At 36.4% G+C, this 22,049-nt stretch overlaps 1 protein-coding gene across 2 annotated transcripts in view; it reads right to left on the reverse strand.

Moving 5' to 3' along the window:
- The window catches only part of BMP5 (bone morphogenetic protein 5), a 115,677-nt gene extending 102,022 nt beyond the window's left edge, over nt 1-13,655 (reverse strand). For both annotated transcript variants that reach the window (XM_059178289.1, XM_059178291.1), the window contains exon 1: nt 12,443-13,655. In XM_059178289.1, coding sequence (XP_059034272.1) covers nt 12,443-12,932 — 490 coding nt within the window. In that variant the 5' untranslated portion in view covers nt 12,933-13,655. The remainder of the gene's footprint in view (nt 1-12,442) is intronic.
- Between the last annotated feature and the right edge of the window lie 8,394 nt (nt 13,656-22,049).

Genomic DNA, 22,049 nt, shown 5'->3' on the forward strand with positions numbered 1-22,049 from the left:
GAGGTCTTTTACTGTTTGTAACTTTGATATTCTGCCTCTCTTCCATTTTGCTAAGTGTAACTCCTCTTCATGCCATGTCTATCTTCTGAAGTTGGAAATCAATACAGATCACATTTCCTTTTTCCCTCAGTTGGTTGCAAAGCTCCAGGGTCGGTACCACTGGTGTCTGCAGAGTGCTGCCTGTTCCTCTGCCTGTGAGAATTGTGAGTATTTGCCTCTTTCCAAAGGCCACAGCATCCCAGTTCTGAGGAAGGCCTGGAAGAGCCCACCTCCAGGGATAAGACTCTTAGCAATCTCACTATTTCACAATTTTTCCCTAAAATATAAAACATGACCAATGAAGTGAAAATACCCCAATACATGAAATGATGGGGAAATATATAGAACTTTACATGGAGGTTAAACAATGCCCCAGTGACAGCCCTCCCCAATGCATTCACAAAGATGACCCAGCACAGTAGTGAAGAGCTTGGACTCTGAATCCAGTTCCTCCTCTTATGAGATGTGGGACTTGGGACAAATGACTTAACATCACCAGGTGTCACTTTCCTCATCTCTGATTGGGCTCATGTTGTGAGAGTTAATTGAGTGAACACTTGAAATGCTGTTAGTGCCCTGTCTGGCGCCTCCCAAGCCCTGGATATGGGCTACCTGGGGGACATGAATTTCAAGGAGAGCAGACATCATGATCTGCCTCGAGTTCTTCTCCTCTTCTTAGTATTTCACTTGGGGAATCTGGTGTTTTGTAGCTATGATGATTATTCCCGTGATGGCGGGCCAGCAGACTTGGATCTGTGTTTTGCTGCAATATTTACTCCACAGACCCAGCAGCCTGATGGTGAAGAGTAACCCACTATTAAATATTAATCCATTTTCCCTCATAATCCCGTCAAACGTGAAGCAATAATTGCCTAATGGCTAATATCCTGAGTAAATTCAAAGCAATGGAAGCAAAGAGGTCTTTATACCAATTCTTGGAACTCTCTACCCATTTTGACTTTAGAAAATGTGTCTCCACTGACTCAGAGGATCGCTTGAATCCACATCATGTTCAGTGTGTACAGGAACAAAGTAAACACTGGACACAACCTTGTTAGCACACAAACAAAGAAGTAAGTGAAGGTCAGGGGTCAAGATGGAGCCCAGATCAAACAACTTCTTTTTGAAAAACTCTATGACATTTTGCCCTTCTTTCCTCAGTACAACACACACACACACAAAAACGATGAGTGCTTAAGCCCAATGTATGCTCTGGAATGTGCAGGAAGCAAACAGTGCTTTTAGATACTACCTTTAAAATCACCAGAGCCTCCGTATGAGTAAAAAAAAAAAAAAACCCACAGCTTAAAAAATACAGGTTTCTGAAAGAGCCCCCAAGCTTTGCTGAAGCTGGGTTCTATCTGTGTTCTATGCCTTTTGGACTAACAGTCTTCCCAATGTTCTGTTCGCTGGTAACAGGCTTTTATTTATTTTTAATTTGTTTGTTTGTTTATTTTAAATTAATGTAAAGGGATTGAGATTTGAAAAAATATTTTCCCTATACCCAGAAGGTTCATTATACACGGTTATTTAAATAACAAAACACATTCTTGCAGATAATGTCAGTGAGTGCTTTTAATTGTATAGGGTGCTGGAATTTTTGTGTGGATTTTTTCAAAGTATGTGACATTGAGCAAAAAAATCCTGGCACAAGAACCAGGGATTCTGGGTCTAGACCTCGCTCCTCTTGCCTTGTGATGTTGGCAGTGAAACAGGCACAGTCTTTCGCACAGTGCCTGGCCCCATAGTAGGTAATCAGTTTCTATTTGTCAAACAACTGAATGGATAACCTTTCAGAGCTCTAGTTTCCAGAGCTGTCAACTGTGGAATCGTATCTACTTCCACGAGGGCTAGACAATGCAGATAAAACCACATAAGGTACATAATGATGCTTTCCAGAAGTATAAACCATTATCGTCATTGCGATTAAAAATTACACCTTTTTCAAAAGTAGGTTACCAAGCTAAATCCTAGTAGCCAGACAGATTACAGTTCCAGTATGGATTTTTCCATTTATCAGTTGGGCGACCTTTGTAAGTTATTGAATCTCTGCTCACGTCTCAATTTTCACATCAACAAAATAGGAGAAGCAAAATATTTATGCATACAGTTGAGATGCAAATTAATTGACATAATATATGCAAATCACTCAGTCCAGTTTCTGGCACAAGAATTATATTTATTGTTGTTTTTGTTGCTTTAATTACTACTGCTACAATTATACTATAATTTAAATGCTACGGATGTGACAATGTCTTATACTTTAAATATATCACATGCACACATGCTGGAATGATAATGGTTTGCTTAATTTGGATAAATTCTTCCTCAGAGTAACTGTTAACAGTAGAATGATAACTGTTTTGACACAGCAATATGGAAGAGAAAAATCTTACATGTTGATTTGAATAGATCATAAAATATATATATAGTTAGAATCCATATTTTAAGAACATTACTCATCACAATTAAATATTAGATCATCTTTCAGCATGCTATCAAATAATGAAAAAAACCCAGTAAATTTAGATTTCCTCACTCAATGTATTATAAAATATCAAAAGTCAATGTGATGACTTTACAATATGTATATTGTAAACATGTATGCCGTTTGTTCGATTTTTCTGATTAAACCCATAAGTTCCCATCCTGCTTCAAAATATTATAACAGAAAGCAATTCAAGAAAAGTAATAAAAAGATGTGACTGCCATCTGAAAACAAAACAAAACAGCCCTGTCTAGGAAAGTCAAAATACTTAAAAAATGGTATTAAATAGAAACAAAATTATGATAACACAAATAGTAATAAGAACTGACTCAAATTAGAAAAACATAAATTCAAACATGATTTGAGTTACATACAATATAAAAATTTCCTGGATTGAGTGATCATTCGAACAGAGTGGCTTCTCTATTTACAGTTCAGGAGTTTATTCACCGAGATTTTCATCATAAATCAACTTTTTAAAAAATTAAAACTAAAAAAAAGTTGACTTATGAAAATTAGCATTAAAACTCAAGACACTTTTTCCTTCTTTCAAAGGGTCTTTTAGAGAGTGCTCATGCCTTCACAACCAAATATTTTCAAATTGTATATTATCCTTTTGGCCGCAATCAGTTTCCACTTCCCCATAACAAACAAATAGGACAGGCAGTATCTGGAACTAAAGTAAAACCATGGGTTCATTCAAAGAATCCGAGCAAAGGTAACATGAAAAGCCCCTCTGAGTGGTACATCACAGAAACTGTTGCCTTTGGGAGCTCAAAGGGAAGGCCCACACTTACCTATAGGCTCTGTCGAGGACTGGCCTCTTTTTCCAGAATACGTGAATGAGGGAATGCAATCTACCAACAGTCCAACTCCAAGATAGAGTCAAGGAAATTCAAGGGTTCACTTTCTTTTGGGTAGAGGAAAAGTCATGGGCATAATATTCCACAATCCCAGCAAGGATTTATTTGTCCTTCTGGCGGCCTGGGTGTTGATCTCTTCTGACACTAGAACACCACAGACTCAATTCTAGTACAAGTGGTTGTAGCAAGAGTGGCTGCTGTGCATTGAGTACTTCTCTCACGAGACTTACAGGCCTCTAACCTCACCTAAGTACAATTCTGTATTAGGATCTCCACTTGACAGAGAAGGCAACAGTCCCAGTAAAGTGACATAGTTTGCTCAAGGATATGCAGCTGTGTGCAAAGCTGGTATCCCCAAACCCCTACACTTACACCCTACGGAGACAGTTAAAGAACTAAATGATCTCTGTTCCCTCTGAGCAAAGAAAAACATCTATAAGACAGGAACCATTAAGCCTATCTAATTGACGACCTTCCTTCTTCCTCAGTAAGTCAGTCTTCAGTGTCTGCATCAAGGTTATTTGTAGAAGAGCCTACACAATTTCCAATTGAACCCTCTCTTCCACAGCTTGTGGTAATTACAGATGTAAAATTGGGTTAAAATTGCCATCCTTAGCACTTAGAAGGGGAACGTAGACCATATGGGAAAGGCACCGTTCTCCTGTGCGCTTGTGTGTGATTCAAGGATGGGGCCGAGCGGGGGGTGGCTTTGAGTCCCAAGAAAGCTGCCAAAGATTGAGGGTAGCAAAGAACAACAATAATCCCAATTTGCCTCATCCTGACATTGCTGCCTGTTACATTCCCTGGAGAGGAGATCGTCAGATTGTACCCGGAATTCAAAACGCTTTAACACACAGTCATGGGTCACTTGCGGAAGGAAGACATAAGATTGAGAACGAGCAGACCTGAAGATTGAAAAAATCATCTGTTCTTGGTATTTGCTCTGTGTATTTGCATGAACTGGTGCTTTCTATTCAGAGTTTTCTGGTTGTGACTTCTATTCGCAGTCCACGGTTTGTCATGGGATCTGCAAGAGCTGCTTCTCCCGGGATTTTTGGTTTTTGTTGTTAATTTCAGTTTGTTCTAAAATAGTTTTAATATATCATGTGATCCTGCTGATCTCTATACAATTTAAGAGTTTTTCAACACATCATGTCTATTCTGCCACTTCACCAACTGGTGAAGTTAATAACTCCTACACGAAATCATGATTATATCTTGAATTTTATAATAAATTAGTAGGGTAAAGGTTAACATATGTGTGCACATATGCATGGACACACACAGACATATAACTAACTTGCACTGAAACTGAGGTGATTCTGGAACTTCCATTGACTAAACACTTAATATTCATTTACCGATTTCGTGCCTCGAGAACCACTCTCCACTTTTCTCTCCTCTGCTCTCAGCACCAGGAAGCTGACTGCCATAAGCTCCACCAGGAGCCTCTAGGGCCTTGTGGCTTTTGGTGCCGAAGAGAACATGGCGGAAAAGTAGAGACTGAATATTTAGTCCTTGGTTTCCCTCCCTGCTGAGTATTTAAGGGTTGGCCGCATGGCATTCCTCTCACAAAGGCCATAGTTCCTGGCAGGATATCTTCCCCACGCAGCTCTCCTCTGAGTTTTCTGGTAATGGTTTCTGCTCCCTGCCCAGAAGGACTGCTGGAAGGCTCCTCTGTTGTTCTGGAGCTGCATTATCCCTTATTTTGCCAGAAAGCTCTACCCACAGCATGATCAACATTACAGCATTAGGTAAACTCTCCTCAGATGATTCAGCTTGCACATGCTCTCTCTTTCCTTCTGGGACACTGATCCACCCCTGGGGATAAGAAAGGATGAATAGGGCATGGTTTCTGCCGTCACAACATGTAATCAAATACACAGGGCTGGCTTCTCTGGAAGATCACCTGGGCAGTTGCACAGGCCCCACACTCAGAAGGACCTCATGCCTGAGCTTATGATCTGCTGCCACTAGGCTGGAGTGCTTGATAATTTTTGAACAAGAGGCCCCAAATTTTTATTTTGCACTGGGCTCCACAGACTACTTGGCCACTCTTGCAGATGCCAGAGCAGACTTGGGATAAGTGCAACGCTGGTAACAGTTTAACAGCTCTTGGCTGAGGGCTCACTATGTCCAACTGCTATTCTTAAAATTACATGTGTATTCATTCATTTCATCCTCTCCACCCCCAAAGAGGAAGGCATGCTCATTATTGGCACGTTTTAGGTAAGGAACCAGGGACGCAGAGAGGATTTAAGTAACCTGCCCAAGGTCACACTGCTAAAAGGTGTAGAATATGGGATTCCAATCCAGGCATTGGAGCTTCTTCTTTGCTACTCTACTTCTGCGATAGAAACACCGAAAGGAACACAATCACATTTAACCTATAATTAAATCCTGAAGCCATGTAAGCCGCAATAGGCATGCACTTAAGACTGGCAATAACAGTGTCTCCTACATAGGAAGGCTAATCACAAAGTCACAATAGGGACGAAACACTTGCGCATAGCAAGCGAAATTGAATTTTTCATATCATACAGCATAAGAAGAGCTGAACAGGTTTGTAAATGTTAAGAAATCCTCTGATTTTTGACCTCTTAGTTCTGAATAAAATCTAGATGAGACTCAAATCTGCTTCTCTTGCCTTTCTCAATCTTTTTTCTTTACTCCTAACAACTCAAGGAAAGCTGGGAAACAACAAGAACAATAAAAGTTATTTACTTCCAGAAGGAAGTAAACACACGAAGAGATCATTTAATTAGATTCACGTATTTCTAAAATACAGGGTTGTTTCTTCTCCTGCAGGCACCAATATTTTGCAGCTTATAAAAAGTAAAACGAAAGGCCACATCATCATGAAGACAAGAATCCTCAGTGTTTAGAAATTATAAAACAGCGCATACCCTAGTTTAGTCTCTATATCAAATTATTTAGAACCAGACAAGGTCTTGCTTTTTCAGTTTTATAATAGAATGTTTACACAGCTCACTGCCTTCCTCTCCTTGGGTATGGAGGGCTGTTGTCATTTTCCTTCTCCCAAAACCACTAGAGATCCTTCTGACTAATCAGAGATCTTTTTTTCCCTTCATATTAAACGTCGCACATTTCAATAGATTCTGTTTTCACTTTCTTAGATTATAATTTTACCATTTTAACTCATTTAGACATTATAATTGTATTAATTTAGACAAAACTCCTACCAGTCAAGAGTGACTACCTGATTATGTGGACTCTTACAGACATCTCGGAGAACGGCAGGTAACTACTCCAGTTATTATTTTTATCTTACTGTCACCATTTTCAGATCCACAACTGGACCTTACACATTCCAATCAGACATCAAAAAAAAAAAAAAAAAAAATCACAATACCATCCCCTCTTCCCCAAATAAACGAGCCATCTGTCAGGGCTGACTGGTGCATTTTAAAGGAGATCTCAGCCAAGGGTATTATTTTAAGAGATGAGCAAATGGGGAAACCCCACAGCCCAGCCAATAAAATATGAACTTAAGGTGCAAAGAAGCACTCATAAATATGGCTTCGAACAAGGGATTCATTGTTTGGCTCCAACCCTTTCAGTGGCTCCTCTGATCTCAGCCCCTCTCCGTGCGTCAGGGAAGCCTCTTCCTTTAACCTGTGGTTTTTTCAAGCTGAGCCACTACATTATTTATGACTGTAAATGTGAGTAGCTCGTCTGTACGCTCCTTGTACGCACACACACACAGGGCCCCCTCCTTTTTCCCCACTTTGGTATTTTCGGGTGGAAGGATGAAAGGGTTTTCCCCTGGAGCTGATGTGGTTGGGATGTGGAATTAGCTGCTGTGTCAGTGTGAGGTAGACTGAGGATTTCCCAACACGCCCTCCACCTGCACACCCCAAGACCAGGCTCTGAGGACTCATTTCATTCATTTTCTTTTTCCCAAGGGCTTTTTAAAAAAATTTGTATTTTATTTCTGTCTCTGTCTCCTCCTCATTGTTCTCTGCTCTTGATCCTTTTATCCTACCTCGTCCTCCTCTCTTCTCAACTTCAAGACAGGAATTAATCTCTCCCTGGATGTGCCATGCGTGTGAAATAAAAATGACGTAAGCGAAAGCATTTCATAAACGAACAGAACTGCATGTTTGTGCGTCATCTTCGTTCAGCGCTGCAGTTTTTTCTTACTTTTTTCTAACTTTCCCTTAGATTTCCCCTTTTAGATTTTAATTATGTAATAAAATAGGGAAGGCAAAAACAATTAAGTTCGGTCAATGGGATCCTCAGGGAGAGGTGAGGAGGCAAAGAAGCATGGGACAGTGGAGGAACAGTTCCAGAGGATGGCAACAACCAGAGAAGTTCTGATGCCCCGGGGAGCTTTTCTCCTGATGGGTGGAGGCTGCAATTGGCACGTCATAACCTTTTCCTTCTCAACTCCAGAGAAACAGGACACTGTACCTAAATGATCACGCTGTAACTAATTGATTTTCAGCTAATCTCAGCCTCCAGCTATGAAGAAACAAGGACCAAAAGCGGACCCCAGGAAGGGGTGGGGACAGAAAGAGAGGAGTGCCAAGAAAGCCTGGAGGTAGAGACCATCGAACTAAAGAGGAAAGGCCAAGTAATGGGAAGGGAGGGGCTGAGAGAGGGAGGCAATATTGAAAAAATGGATGAAAGGAGGGAACTGGAAGTAGTGGGTGAGGCCACCCCATGCCCTCTGAATTTATGTTATCATACCTTCACAGTTCCAGGTGTTAATTCTGAATAAAATTTTACAACTGGCTGTGAGTGGCTATTAACAGGAGGAAAAATCTTTTAATTAAACTATATGATTATACCTATCACTGCAGCCATGCCTGTCATTTGACAATAATACGGCTTTAAAGAACAAGAATCCCTTGGGTCAAAATCATGAAGGCAAAAGGTTGTTAAAGAAGAGAGTAAAAAGATTTCCACCCTCCCAAGCATCTTTTCTCCTCAAAAGTTAAAGGTGTAAAAGAAGTATTGTTTCACCCAATATTAGCATTTGTTATTCCAGGCATATCTATGAATATGTACTATAATGGTTTTAGACCCTCTTGTCAACATTCCCATCACTGCCCCCTCTCCCCAAAAAATCTTGCATGTGTTTATAGGTAAGTTTATGTTACACAAGTGTTAATAACCTTGTTGGAGAGACTACACAGATAGGCATCTTTAGGTAGATCTGTGTATAAATTCCTCTCCACTGGGCACTCGAGTCAGCCAAAAGCAACAATAAATATCAATGATGTCTTTCAAACCTGTCAAACGAGAACATAACCATTTTTTTCTTCCAGTACTGGGAGAGTTTAATGATTTGGGGAAGTAAAAGGATAAAGGTTTAACTCAAAGTTTTGAAAGTATTTTTTTTCTCTTTCATATCTTATCATGCTAAATATGTTGTTATAAAATACGAAAAAAATCCAAGCAACACATTCATGTACTTTTATCCCTTAGAATTAATACATGTTCTTAAAATATATCTAAGAAGTTTTTGACTCCAAGTCAACTGACCAGAAACCATTAAAAAAACAGAAAAACAAAAAAACCCCTCCATCTTTATCAGAGAAATATATGTAGACAGGGAACACCATGAAAATAAATTTCCTGTGTTCACTGTTTTTTGTGCTTTCCTCTAAAACATCCACAGTGTTGTATCATTTTCATTGTACTATTGCCAAGTAATCAAACGAAATTGTAAAAGATCTTAGAAATACACTACATGTTTATCTTAATGTAAACAGATTTATTTAAAAATTGCAGATTTTCCTTTCTTTCCTGTTATTTGCATAGATATCTGATATATAAACTAATCCTTAATATTTTTGAAAAAGATGGTTAAAAAAGAAAAGATTTACCAGAAAGATATTTTTGTTCTCAATGAAATGACATGGTATTGACTGAGAAGGACGCCTGGAATAGTCAACAGTTTTAGGGACAAAGCGGAAGAGTCAACCTGCAAAAGCTGGACACTAGACACTGAAAAAAATTGGCCTAAAAATAATGAATCCAATAGAGTGGAAAGTTTCTCTTCACACAATAATTAATATTTGTCTCTTCAGAGTGCCCAAATCACTTAAACAACTTAAAGGTCAAAATAAGGTGCTTGTTTTCATGTTTAGTTGTTTACATCAGCCTTAAGGCAATTTATTCACATTTTATTTTTTCTTTTAGGAAATTCTCATCTATTTTTCATTTATGAAAAAAAATAATCTCATCTGGAATTTTTAAAAATAGATTATTTTGTTAAATGATTCAGAGTTTAATTGCTCTTGATGAGCAAAACTAACATTAGAAAAAAATGTCTTTCTGAATGACAAGGTAATTCTAGAAAATCCATCATTTGACTTGAAAATGACACAGATTTGTGTTTATATAAAGGACATATCTTTCTAGTGTAATTCAGCTTATTATGGGAACTGTCAACAGATTCTTTTCACATATTTAAATATCCAGGTGACTTCCTCAATACAAATCCCTTGCTTATGGCTAATTTGATCACTTGCCCTTAGTTTCCACAATATGCATATCTTTTAAGTTTCTAACATAAATAAATGAACAAAATCCTCCTGAGTCTTCTAAGAACATAAAAAAATACTATTTGTTAATGAATGTTACATTAAGAACCACTGACATTCTTAGTGCAGTTAATCATGATATTACACTTTAACCTTTTCTAAGTCTGCTTTGACCTATTTTATTATGGAAGAAATACATAAGTTAAAACCTTTTACTAAGTAGTGTTTGATTGTAAGCTTTGGATATATTAGAAGGCACAGTCTAAGGTTAAAATAAAGTTGTGGTTCAATTTTCCTCAGAGGCTACTAGGAAAATCTCAGTACCAGAATCAATTTGTCAGTAATTTCACATGAGACATTTAGGTTTGTATTATTAAATAGAGAAAAAAATAATACAATTCATTATTGAGGATAAATCACTATTCAGCAGTTCAAGCATGATAAAAATAAATATCTTCTGAAGTTTATATCTAATATTGTTTCTCTAGAGTAAAATAAATAATTGTGTTTCATGGTATAGTTAGTAAACTGTTTTGTTGTTATAATCCAAACAATACAACCAAAACTTCATTGATTTAAAAATATAAGTATACCTTAATGATAAAAATGGCCCTAAAGGTCACTGACTAAAACTGTTTATTATTGTTTTTGGTTTTCTTATTCTGTGTAAATGTTTAAAAAGTAATGGCATACAGATTCAAAAATCCTACTTAATTCCTTCCTAAAACAAATATATTTCTTTTGTGAGTGATCAAAATATTTGATTTCAATAAAATATATATTTTAGAAGAGATTCATGGCTGAGCCATTGTTTTTTAAAATACATGACACAGTCTGCCCTGTCAGATTTTAGGTGACCGGAACTAATTTTTTCAGTGATATTTTTTATGCATATGTAAATCATGCTAGATTGAAATTCTTCTGTTAGAATATTAAAACTCCTTTAAATTACTGAATAATACTTTAGAAATTGCAACAAAGTAAAATATCCCATGAGCCACATTGCATATCACTTATACTAGGAAAAAGCAATCAAACTAATTTAGAATTAAGCCATATTTCAATGGCTTGAAAGTTCCAAATGAAACCTGTTAATTATATGTAGAAGAAAAGGCCTCCAGGACACCTGATTAGGGCAACCAATGATAACTTACAGAAACTTATAATAATGAGAGCTCTGTCTCTAGCAACACGAAACTTGATTTATTAAGCACCTTATCCTTCATGCTAGGATTGCGAAGAGCAAATGAACAGAGCATATGAAGCAACATGTTTTATAAAAGCATTCATGTATTTGGATTTGTTGCTATCTGACTTTTCAAAGACTATTTTCTTTGAGATGTTATACAAGGAAGTTTTTAATTAAGTATAATAAAACATGTCAATTTTAAGTCAAAACAGATTGCAGTTTTCAAACAAAGTTTTGAAAGTTCTTACATTAAAATGTTTCTAATTCTTTCAAGTTGATTACATTTGTTCATAAAATTTTGTCTTCAAAACTGACTATATACTATGTTATTTTTTTGAATGTCTGAAGATAGCGAATTTTCATCTTTAGCCTCTACTAAAACATTTTTAAAAATACAGCCCTGTGAAATCACCCTAAATTGGTAACTCCTTAATACTTTTAAGAGATGAAATACTGGGCACTAATTTACCATTTGATATTGTCAATATTTTAAATCTGCCACAAAAATACCAGCTTTGAGTAAAACATAATTTTTTTAAAAAGTATTCTTTAATAATGCTGCTAATCAAAGAAGTTTTTGATTCATTTTTTATCCTAAAGGAAGAGGAAGATTTTGTATAAGTAGAGAACATCATAGCATGTTTTATATTTCTCTTGCTTCTGGAAACAATCAAATGGGTATGATACCGTTTCATCATTAAGAAGTTAAGAAATATTAATTTGAAGCTTCTTTTCCAAAGTGTTTTTCACACTTTCAGAATCTCTCCCTGAAAATCTTTGATAGTAATCTTTTTCAGAATTATTTGATCTTAGTTAATTGTATGTTGATATTTTCACAATAACTGACTCGGCCAAATGAGAGTTTTTAGGTGGCAAATAAATGTATACTTACATGTTTGTTAAATTGCTAACAAAAAAATGTTCCAAAAAGACACTTTAGTTTTCAATCTACAAACACTTCTTTCTTATTTGTATTATTATTTTTTTGCCCATAGCACAGCTATCCTCATAAATTTTCCTTTTTTGTAGACTACTGCTTATTTATTCACACATTAAAGCATGACTGAAATTTTAACAAGATTTCAAGGACCTAAATCTACTTGACTGTAAGTGTTTAATTTTAGCTTTTCATATTTAAAAAATTAAATATATGTACCTGTGTGTATGACTTTGTTGCCTAAAGCAAAATCTTACCTTGTATCAATGAGAGAAAGGAAACAGAAGCTGGAGAAGAGAGTTACAGAAAATGACTTTATATAAACATGACCACCTACCAGGCTGCTACTTTACTATTAGAAAAACTTCCACTTAGCAATAACATCGTTTAACAAATAAAAGAACAACATACCTAAATTGACAAAGCTCATGACCATGTCAGCATCGTTCAGAAAGTTGGTATCATGTAGGCTGGCTAGAGGTGGGCTCTGGGTGGTCAGAGGAGTCGTTCGAGATAACTGTATGCGGCGAGGGTACCCATTGGGAGAAGCTGTGTATCCTTTTCTTGCTCCTCTGGTCTCTCCTGCCAGGGATGCCCTCACTGAGTATTCCGACTCTTCGGGATTTTCTTCATTGGCCATAGCATTGTATAGGTCCAGCATAAAGAGAGGTGCAGAGGAAGCTTGTTTTCCAGGTGAAAATGGTCTGGGTCTATGAGGCAAACCCAAGATAGAGAGAATTTCCCTCTGTATTTCCCGTCTTTCGTGGTTCCGTAGTCTTCTATAAATAAAACTGGAGTGAACATGATTGTCTCCCAAACCTCCTTTTGCATAACCCACTAGAACCCAGCAGCTCCAGAGGAAACCCACAATACTCCTAAGTAGAAATACAGTCAGATGCATTTTTGTCCAAAAGCAAAAGTTGATATTTTTAGTCCTTCTTGTCCTCTTTAAAAAAAAATCTAAGTTCCTAGGAGGTGCGTTTTCCCAGTAGCTGAAAAAACAAATTTACCTATTCTTCATGACAGTGACATTTCAGAACATAATATGCTCACTGATTTTCCTGTCCTATTTTAAATATTTTGGAATATGTCAAGAGTAGTTATTTCTAAGAAAGCTGAAACTTGGATTTCCAATTATCCACAGTTGTTAAGAGTTTTTGCTGCATTGATGTAGCAGAAGACGGATAAAATTATTTGATCAGATGACCTATGCATTCCTATAGGAATTTATGGTAATCAGGCCTTTGGTATTTGAATCAAGGAAAGTTGATCTTCTGATAAACTGTAGTTCCCAAAGTTATCTTCACTTGCTCTTGAGTTCTTCTCAACCCTTGAGCTCTTTCCAAGACAAATCCTGATTTCTGAATCACAGATCTATGCTGATCTGCACCTTGGTGTTGGAATATATATTTGTCCGGCAGCTTGGTGATAACTTTAACATCTTTTGTGTCGTCTTAGTGTAAAATAAGACTCAAGGTTGTACTATTCAAGTAAATGTGTTTCCCTGAATTTACTTGAAAACCTTCCTGTAAGTCCATTCAATCCCTTTCTCGTTCTAACTGTTAATTCCACCTCCAGCAGGCACAAATATACCAGCCCTCTTCAAGGGAGATCTAAAGAGTAATGTAAGCACAACCCTGCTGGGAAAGAAGAGGCTTCTCATTGTAATTTGAAACTGGTAAAGCAAAAAGAACTTAACCCTTTTGCTACCAGAAAAGTCTTCATTTTCACAATTTTATAGCCACGCATCTAACACAGCACAGTGATACATGGGGCATAGAAGTCCTGGGGTGGGGGCAAAGCCAGTTTTAAGCAGCACACTGAAAATTTTGCCACCAGTTTTATAGAGTACTCTTTTATATCTTTCTTTTCATAGTACACATTTAATACACTCTTATATTAAGTCTCAGGTTGTGGCTAAATTAACATAAATCTCAGTTCTATATTTGAGGTTATTTCTAGCTTTTATGAGTTATTAAAATTTACTTCTTAAAACATAAAAGGAAGAGTTGTAAATTGAAGTTAATTTGTTGTTTCTTAATGACAGTCAGATCTTTTTAGAATAAAATACAGTAGAGAAGTAATCAGCAGTAAATATATTCTAGCTCCCAAAGCAGTAGTTATAGTAATTTAATAATGATGATGAGATAGCCCAGCTTTAATGATCTTTAAATACAAAAATTTTAAACAGAAAAATATATTTCCATTTCTCTTATTAAGTCAGTTACGGTTGAAAGACAAATACCCCAAGATACAGTGTCATGATTCTTAACTCTTAAGACATTTCAGTTGAAATGTAAACAGACTTACAAATTAGATTTTTCCCATAAGTTATACTCAGTATTTTGGTTTGTTTTAACCCATGCAAATAAACACAAGTCAAATATTCTCTATGACTACATGCAGATTGAAATTTGCATTTTCAAAATTTGATGGGTATAATGGGGAAAGTGCACACCTTTCTAAAATACCATACTTAATCCAAGGAAATGAGCAAAGTATGTGTTTATCCTTTATGTTTAATGCCTTTAAAATTTAGAAGTCTACACTGTTTTTGTGCAGCTATAATTTTCCTTACAAGCTCTCACTTAACCTTAGGGCTCACAGTACTTTCATTGTCTGGGACATTATTCTGATACCAGCGTAGATTTATCGAGCAAATTCTAGAACTATTATGAAATTTTAATGTTTTTCTTTTACTCTACCTAGAGGCGCCTGGTTTCTTGTTTAATCTCTTTTTAAATATTTCCTCTGAGTGTCTAAAGCGAAGGCGTATTTTTCACAAGTCTTCAGTTTGTTGGTGAAGGCAAGATATCTGAAAGAGCTGGCAGAATCTTACTGTGTGCCTCATTTTTCTTATACAAATTCACTGCCCCAAAACTTGACAATGCTGTTTCATATTTGCCCTACTGAAGATTCCTTTATTAGCAGCCATGTCGGACACACAGTGGCAGACCCAAGAACCAACATACATGGAGCACCTTTATAAAACTGATATCACATGAAGAGTAATAGTGCAGGTTGTTAGCAAGTGAAGGGATACTATTTCAATAAGAAAGAGTTTAAACCACTATATTTCTTGAAGTTGTTTATTTCCTATCCAAACTAACCTAAGAATTTTTGGTCATTGCTGTGGATTCAAATCAAGTACGTTGAGACCAAAAAAAAGAACAAAACAAAAACCAAAACCTTTTTCTCTGTTTAGAAAACCAATCCCAACTAAAGCCTACAGTTTTACTCTACATTTTTAAATAAATGATCAAGGTTCTGAACATGCTTCATGTCTCTAGAGTACAGTATAAAGTTACAAGTAAAAATTGACCAAACTAGAGGAAGAAACGTTTATTATCTTCCACACATGCTTCTTTTTTTTTTTTTTCCCTAAGATACAAATGAAAAATAAAAGTGAGTTTAGGTGTCACAAGTCACAAAAACTCATTTTCCCAAAGCATGATTTATAATATCAATCAGTGTCATTGTGATTTAACCACTTAACCAGGCATATATAGCCTACTTCTGTGTTGGAAATCAGATGCCAGTATTTCTGGTCAGAATCTTTAGTATCCACCCTCCCCCCACCTTCCCTTCCAACTCAGACTAGATTTGGCAAACATTCATTTTTCAAAAGGATCAACATGTGCAATGAGAGAAAGAAAATAAAGAAGAAAAAAACTTGCCAGGAATAAAGGGGAAATGCTAACCACCAAATGAAAAGCCAGATTCATTTTCAATTAAATGTATTTTACTACATAATTTGGATTCCCAGGTAGATGTGTATTTATATACATGAGAGCAATTTGAAAGACAAAGTATCTGTAACTGCAAAGTATAAACATTCCAAATTTCAGAGTATGTATTTAAAAGTTGTATAAGTCATTGAACATACTGAATAAATATATCCTGAGAAAGAAGTTGGGACTGGAGAAACACCCAAAGCATCTCAAGAATTGTTCCTAAAGATAATTACATTTCAAGAAGAGGAACCTGCGTAGAAACCTACCTCTCATAATGTAATATTTGCCTGGGCTATATACTAATGGGAGTGACCTTCCGGTGGGGTACAGAGACAACTGAATCCAGCTAAGAGGTACATCTCCACTGTCATTTTTTCTGTTCATTTTCTCTTTCCTCACCAAAATTTGATGCATTTAGTCCACGAATATGTAAACCACCGACATCCAAGAGACAAACTTTCAGAAGAAACTTGTTCAAAAGAAAGTTGAAACATTTGTAAATCTGTTTTTTCTGGAAGTGTCTTTATATTTCACCTCTGGTTTCGTTGCTGGTTTCTCCTTGAAACAAAAGTTCCTCAGTGAAAGACATGACTGCAGTTAAAGACAGATACCTAATATACATGATATCTGCATTCCTAAATTATCTTTCAAGTTTGGAAAATAGTCCAAAATAATGTTAATGCAATCATAAAATCCTTAAGCAGCAGCTATCTTGGATCATGTTGGAGGGCATGAGGAGAAAGGGTGGAAAGGAGATTGCTGAGAAGATTGGAAAGACTCCCAGTAATGGGAGTCTTCGGGGAAAACATCTCCTTCTAGAATCTTCTTGGTGAATACACATGCACAGGCAGAACACAGCAGCTTCTGTGATATTAAACTGCCTTCAGTTCACTCTTTTTGAGCCAAGAAAACATAGCACATGTAAAAGAGAGAATATGGCATATATAGCAGTGGTCCTGCTATGTATGGTATAATGGTGCTATGCCACCACCCACCCCCACCCCCGCCCCGCCTTAGATTTGCCTGCAGTAACTGAAACGGGTTGCAATCATGGGCAGCCTACACTTTTTTGTCTAAGGAATATCTTTTAAGGAAAACTTGGAAATTAATAATAAAATACAGTCACCAGAAGCATTCAACATTTAGTATTATTTTTAATAAATGATGAAATTAGTGAATATTTTGAAGTGAAAAGAGGATTTTTTTCAATATGCTTTGTATTATTATACATTCCTAAGGTTGTTTTGCATCATTTCATGAGAGTAGGCTTCCTAATAGTTACTTAAGGTAGAACAAACCAACATTTTAACTATTCTGAATCAAACACTACTAATGAAAGGCCTAAGAACTGTATCTGACAAATGGACTCCCAATTGACTGACTTCAGAATAATTGGTCAAGATATTAGATTAGATGTTTTATCCCTCAACCAAATGACAGAATATTTTAAGTAGTTAGGTGACAATTAAGCAGTTAGTTACGTAGTTAGCCACGAAAGAATGTCTTCATTGGCAGAGCAATTTAGAATTTAAGAACTCCATCACAATACCCCACCATTTGGAATTATTTATTCATTTGATGAATAGTTACTAAATGCTTACTATGTGACTACTGTATGCTCTATCTTTAGCTATATCAAAAACTTCAAACAAAGCTCTTGTCTCCTCAGAGTTTATAATCATACATTGTCATTTCAATTGATTTAATAGCATAAAATTATTTATATGTGGCTATTAATCAAGCTATTTCCAACTTTTTTGAGAGATTAACTAGAATGAATGTTGTGTAAAAGTAGGGGGTTGATTTACTTGGTTCACCAAAGTCAAACAGTACATACTAACAACTCAAATAATACAGGTCACCCAACATATTTTTCAACAAAGATGAACAATATTCCAGAGATTTTTTTTTTTTAAACAGTGCTCTCTGGAAACATAGGAATAAGGATTCATTAGGCACATAAGTTGAGCAATCACTGTATCTCTTAGTAGGTAGGCTCACCTGATACACTAAAGGTTACTACTTTCATGAAGAAATTGGTTTATTAGGAGCCTCCTCCCAGTTATAAATTGAAGTACAAACTTCTGTCAATACTAGACAATCAAAATGACTTAGAAGGAAAAGCATCATTACATTAACAATTGCAAAATGCCTCAGTCTATCATTACAACAAGAGCTGGTTAGGTTTTGTCTATTGAATTAATGTCCTCCTTGACCCAAAAGAGCAACTTCTGTCAATTAATACCTCATTCTTTTGAATTGCAATGGCTTATTTGTTTTGTTTTAGGGTTTGGTTTTTTTTTTTTTTTTTTTTTTGGTTCTGTTTTTATGGCCTATATTGTAATGCTGGAGACCCTGAAAGTGACCATTAACACCACCCCTGCTAAGCCTTAAACAGGTATATACAGAGTTGAGAAACCCAGGAAACTCTGGGATGAGGTGAGATCTGAAAAAGCCTGGACATGGGGAAAGGTACTAGATAAGACAAGTTGGAGAATACCAAAATAAAAGCTTCTAAATTCATGTTTTTTTAAAAAAATATTTTATTTATTTATTTGTCAGAGAGATGGAGAGCCCAAGCAGAGGCAGGCAGAGGGAGAAGCAGGCTCCCCCCTGAGCAAGGAGACTTGATCCCGGGACACTGGGACCCTGACCTGAGCCGAAGACAGACTCTTAACCGACCAAATCACCCAAGCATCCCTAAATTCATACTTTCTATAGCTTACACTTTTGCAGATGAAAACTTTACCAGCATACTGACAGATGCAAAATCTGTGGGAGTGTTAAAGTTCAAGGAAGAGCACACCTGTCAATTTACCCCAATAATTCTCATGAAGAGCAAATTAACCCTCAGTGGAAAATAAAATACATAAATGGTGCTAGTCATGATATGTCCAATAAAACAATCTGAAGGAAATTTAAAGATTATCTAATGTAAAATTGCCTTGATAGCTTATTTACTATTATCTGCAATGCTTTTAAATAAATGACTCTACTTATCCATAACATATTTTTTCCCCCCACAAAACAGACAATATTTCACAGAATCCACATCCAAAGGTTCAGGATAAATTTAGAGCCTAATAAATTAACTCCAACTGTATCACAAAAATTGTCCATTAGCAACAGAAAAAAATGTGTGCATCTGTCACCCAAAACCCATTAATATTCTGTAACATGAGAGGATATGAACTCTTTTTCCTAAGACATAACATGCTGAAGAAATATAACTGATAATGAGGAGGACAGACAACCATTATCAATATTCAAGTCATAAACATATAAAATTCCTTTAACGCAAAGTTTTTCAAATCAAGTTGCACATTACAATCACAAAAGGGAACGGGTAGAATTTTTAAGAAATACTAATGACTGGGCCACAACAAAGACTAATTAAATCATAACTCGAGGACAGTCACAGATGCCAGTATTTTTTAGTACTGATTAATACATAGCCAGAGTTAAGAACCACTAACAGATAGTCTTAGAAATATCTAAACCATTACACACATATAAGAGTATGTTTCAGTGTAATAATAGTGTTTCCAAATTAGAACAAGACCTTTGATTTTTCCTTGATTGCTGCTAAGCAATAAATTCCTTAAACAAATACACAATGCTTATATCCACAAAAACATTTGCATCCATTAGACACTAAGTACAGCTTATTCAGCACCCACTACAATAATAAAATGCCATCCCTCCTCTTGCCAATTTAGAGGTCAGTTGTTCTAGAACAACCTCCTTAGATATTTGTATTTGGACACTGAGCTTAAAATTCCATTTCTAATACAGAAAATGCTATTATATTACAGAAGGAATAAGAATATATTCTTCAAAGTGACATCTGTGATCACAGGGTCCTCTTGGCTCTTCTATGCTGCAGTTTTTTCTTTCTTTCTTTCTTTTTAAAGATTTTGTTTATTTATTTGACAGTCAGAGATCACAAGTAGGCAGAGAGAGAGAGGAAGGGAAGCCGGCTCCCTGCGCAGCAGAGGGCCCAATGTGGGGCTCAATTCCAGGACCCTGGGTTCATGACGTGAGCAAAAGGCAAAGGCTTTAACCCACTGAGCCACCCAGGCGCCCCTGCATGCAGCTCTATCTTGGGTTGTAACAGTGTGAACCACAACAACATAACTCTTTAAATTCAACTAAAACACTCACCTGAGCTCATTGGTGTCTTCCCTGCCTACACTGGAAATGTTCAGTTAGGAAACTTTCCTACCTTCTTGGTTTTTAGAAACGGCTGTGTGTTTGTGCGCATGCGTGTGCGTGCTTGGACGCACCTCATGTGTGCATGTGTACCTCTGAAGTTCCCTCTTGTACTGAATCTCCTTTCCATCTTTGTTCCCCACTTACTTTCTATATTTAAGCGCTATTGATTTTCACTTCTGCAACCTGGTATTCTCTTGATATCTTTGTTCCTCCATTTTACAATAAACTCTTTATCTGTGTCTCCATTTTCAAAAGACTATCCTCCTAGGTCTCTTATCTAGAACTCTCTTCAAGTGTGTAACTGTTTTCTTTATCTCTCACCTTTCACAAGCTCTCTCTTCCTTCAGGGTAATCCTACTTCCCCCTCCTAATCTCCAGTTCTTTCTTCCTCCTTCTGGAACAGTTGCATTTTCTATCACTGCATGTTTATTAGCAAGGCATTGATAGCATCAAATTGCAGTACAATAATACTATTCCCATCGATAAATGCATTTAATGTTTAAACTGCTTCTGTAGAAATGGATGCAAATATGTAGCTTATCAACACAACACTAGATTGGTGTTTTAAGATGCATATATAAATCCTTTTGAAGCATTTGCTTTTTAACATTCATGGCCAAAAAAATAACAATGTTAATGAATATTTAATGAAATATTAAAATTCAGCCTTACATTGAAAGTACAAAAAATAAATAAATAACCTAATCTGTAACTGAAATTATATCCAGGTGCTAGTCCACACCTAGCATACTGGATTATTACCTTGATTCCAAAGTATGAACATTTTACTCTCAACATTTTTATATTCTTAGCATGAAACACAGTTCTCTAAATAGGAGGCTCTAATCCAACATGCAGTAACATTCAATACTGTCTTCTAAAATGTCTTTTAAGACTTCTAGAAAATTCTCTAGAATTAATGCTTATCAATTATATGTTATCCTCTGACCAGTTTTAAGTAAATAAAATTAAGTGAAGTCACCTATAATTTCTAATGTAATTCACGAATTCCTCATATGTGGATATGCTGCTCATTTCCATATATTTTCAAACATGCTTCTTAAATCATTGAAAAAGACTTATTGGACAAAGACCAATCTGATAATGTCCCTTAAACGGAATGATACAGATGTCAACATTTACAACTGGTCAAGTTTTCATGCCCTCTCTAGGTGGCAAAACTCAACTTCCATGGAACTCTGGAACAGTTTGGCAAGTCTGAGCTTTTTCTGTTCTAAATCTATAGATGTCAATGGGTGCTTGATTCTACAACTATAAGCCCTAAAATACATGGGTGTGATTCCTCTACCAAACATAATTATTGAATTATCTAAATATACTGAATCAGAATCACCTATAAGGACAAATTCAGTAAAATCATGGCATATCAGCTTATAACTCATTGCCCTATAACATGTATACTATTTTCCTTGCAAGTAACCTTGTCATTGGATGCTTGAATCTTCTAGTAGGTACTGACTACACCTTATCACTTAACATGTACTCGAAGAATGTCAACCGGGAAACTAGATTTATATCTTGATTTTGCCACTTATTGTCTGAATAACCTTGGAAAAGTCACTTGTAATCATGTGACTAAGAGTAACAGGATGGAGTTACTTTTCTTAATCTAAGTTTCTTCACCTGTGAATGGGAAAAATAGCTCACCATGGGGTTGTTGAACCCATTACAATGACAGACTGAGGGGCACCTGGATGGCTCAGTTGGTTAAGCCTCTGCCTTCAGCTCAGGTCATGATCTCAGGGTCCTGGGATCAAGCGCCACATCAGGCTCTCTGCTCAGCAGAGAGCCTGCTTCCCCCTATCTCTCTGCCTGCCTCTCTGCCTACTTATGATCTCTCTTTCTGTCAAATAAATAACTAAAATCTTAAAAAAAAAAATGACAGACTGTATGAGAAACTGTTTCATAAAAATCAGTGTGTTTTGTCGCTTATTATCATAAGCACATGTCGCAGTAGAATTTGGATTCCTGTAAGCTTCTCCAGCGGTTGGTCCTCACTGATACACTGAAATTCAGTGTTTATATTCCTGTTTAGTCTCTTGATGGGG

This window comes from Mustela lutreola, chromosome 6 (assembly GCF_030435805.1).
Source record: "Mustela lutreola isolate mMusLut2 chromosome 6, mMusLut2.pri, whole genome shotgun sequence".
NCBI lineage: Eukaryota > Metazoa > Chordata > Mammalia > Carnivora > Mustelidae > Mustela > Mustela lutreola.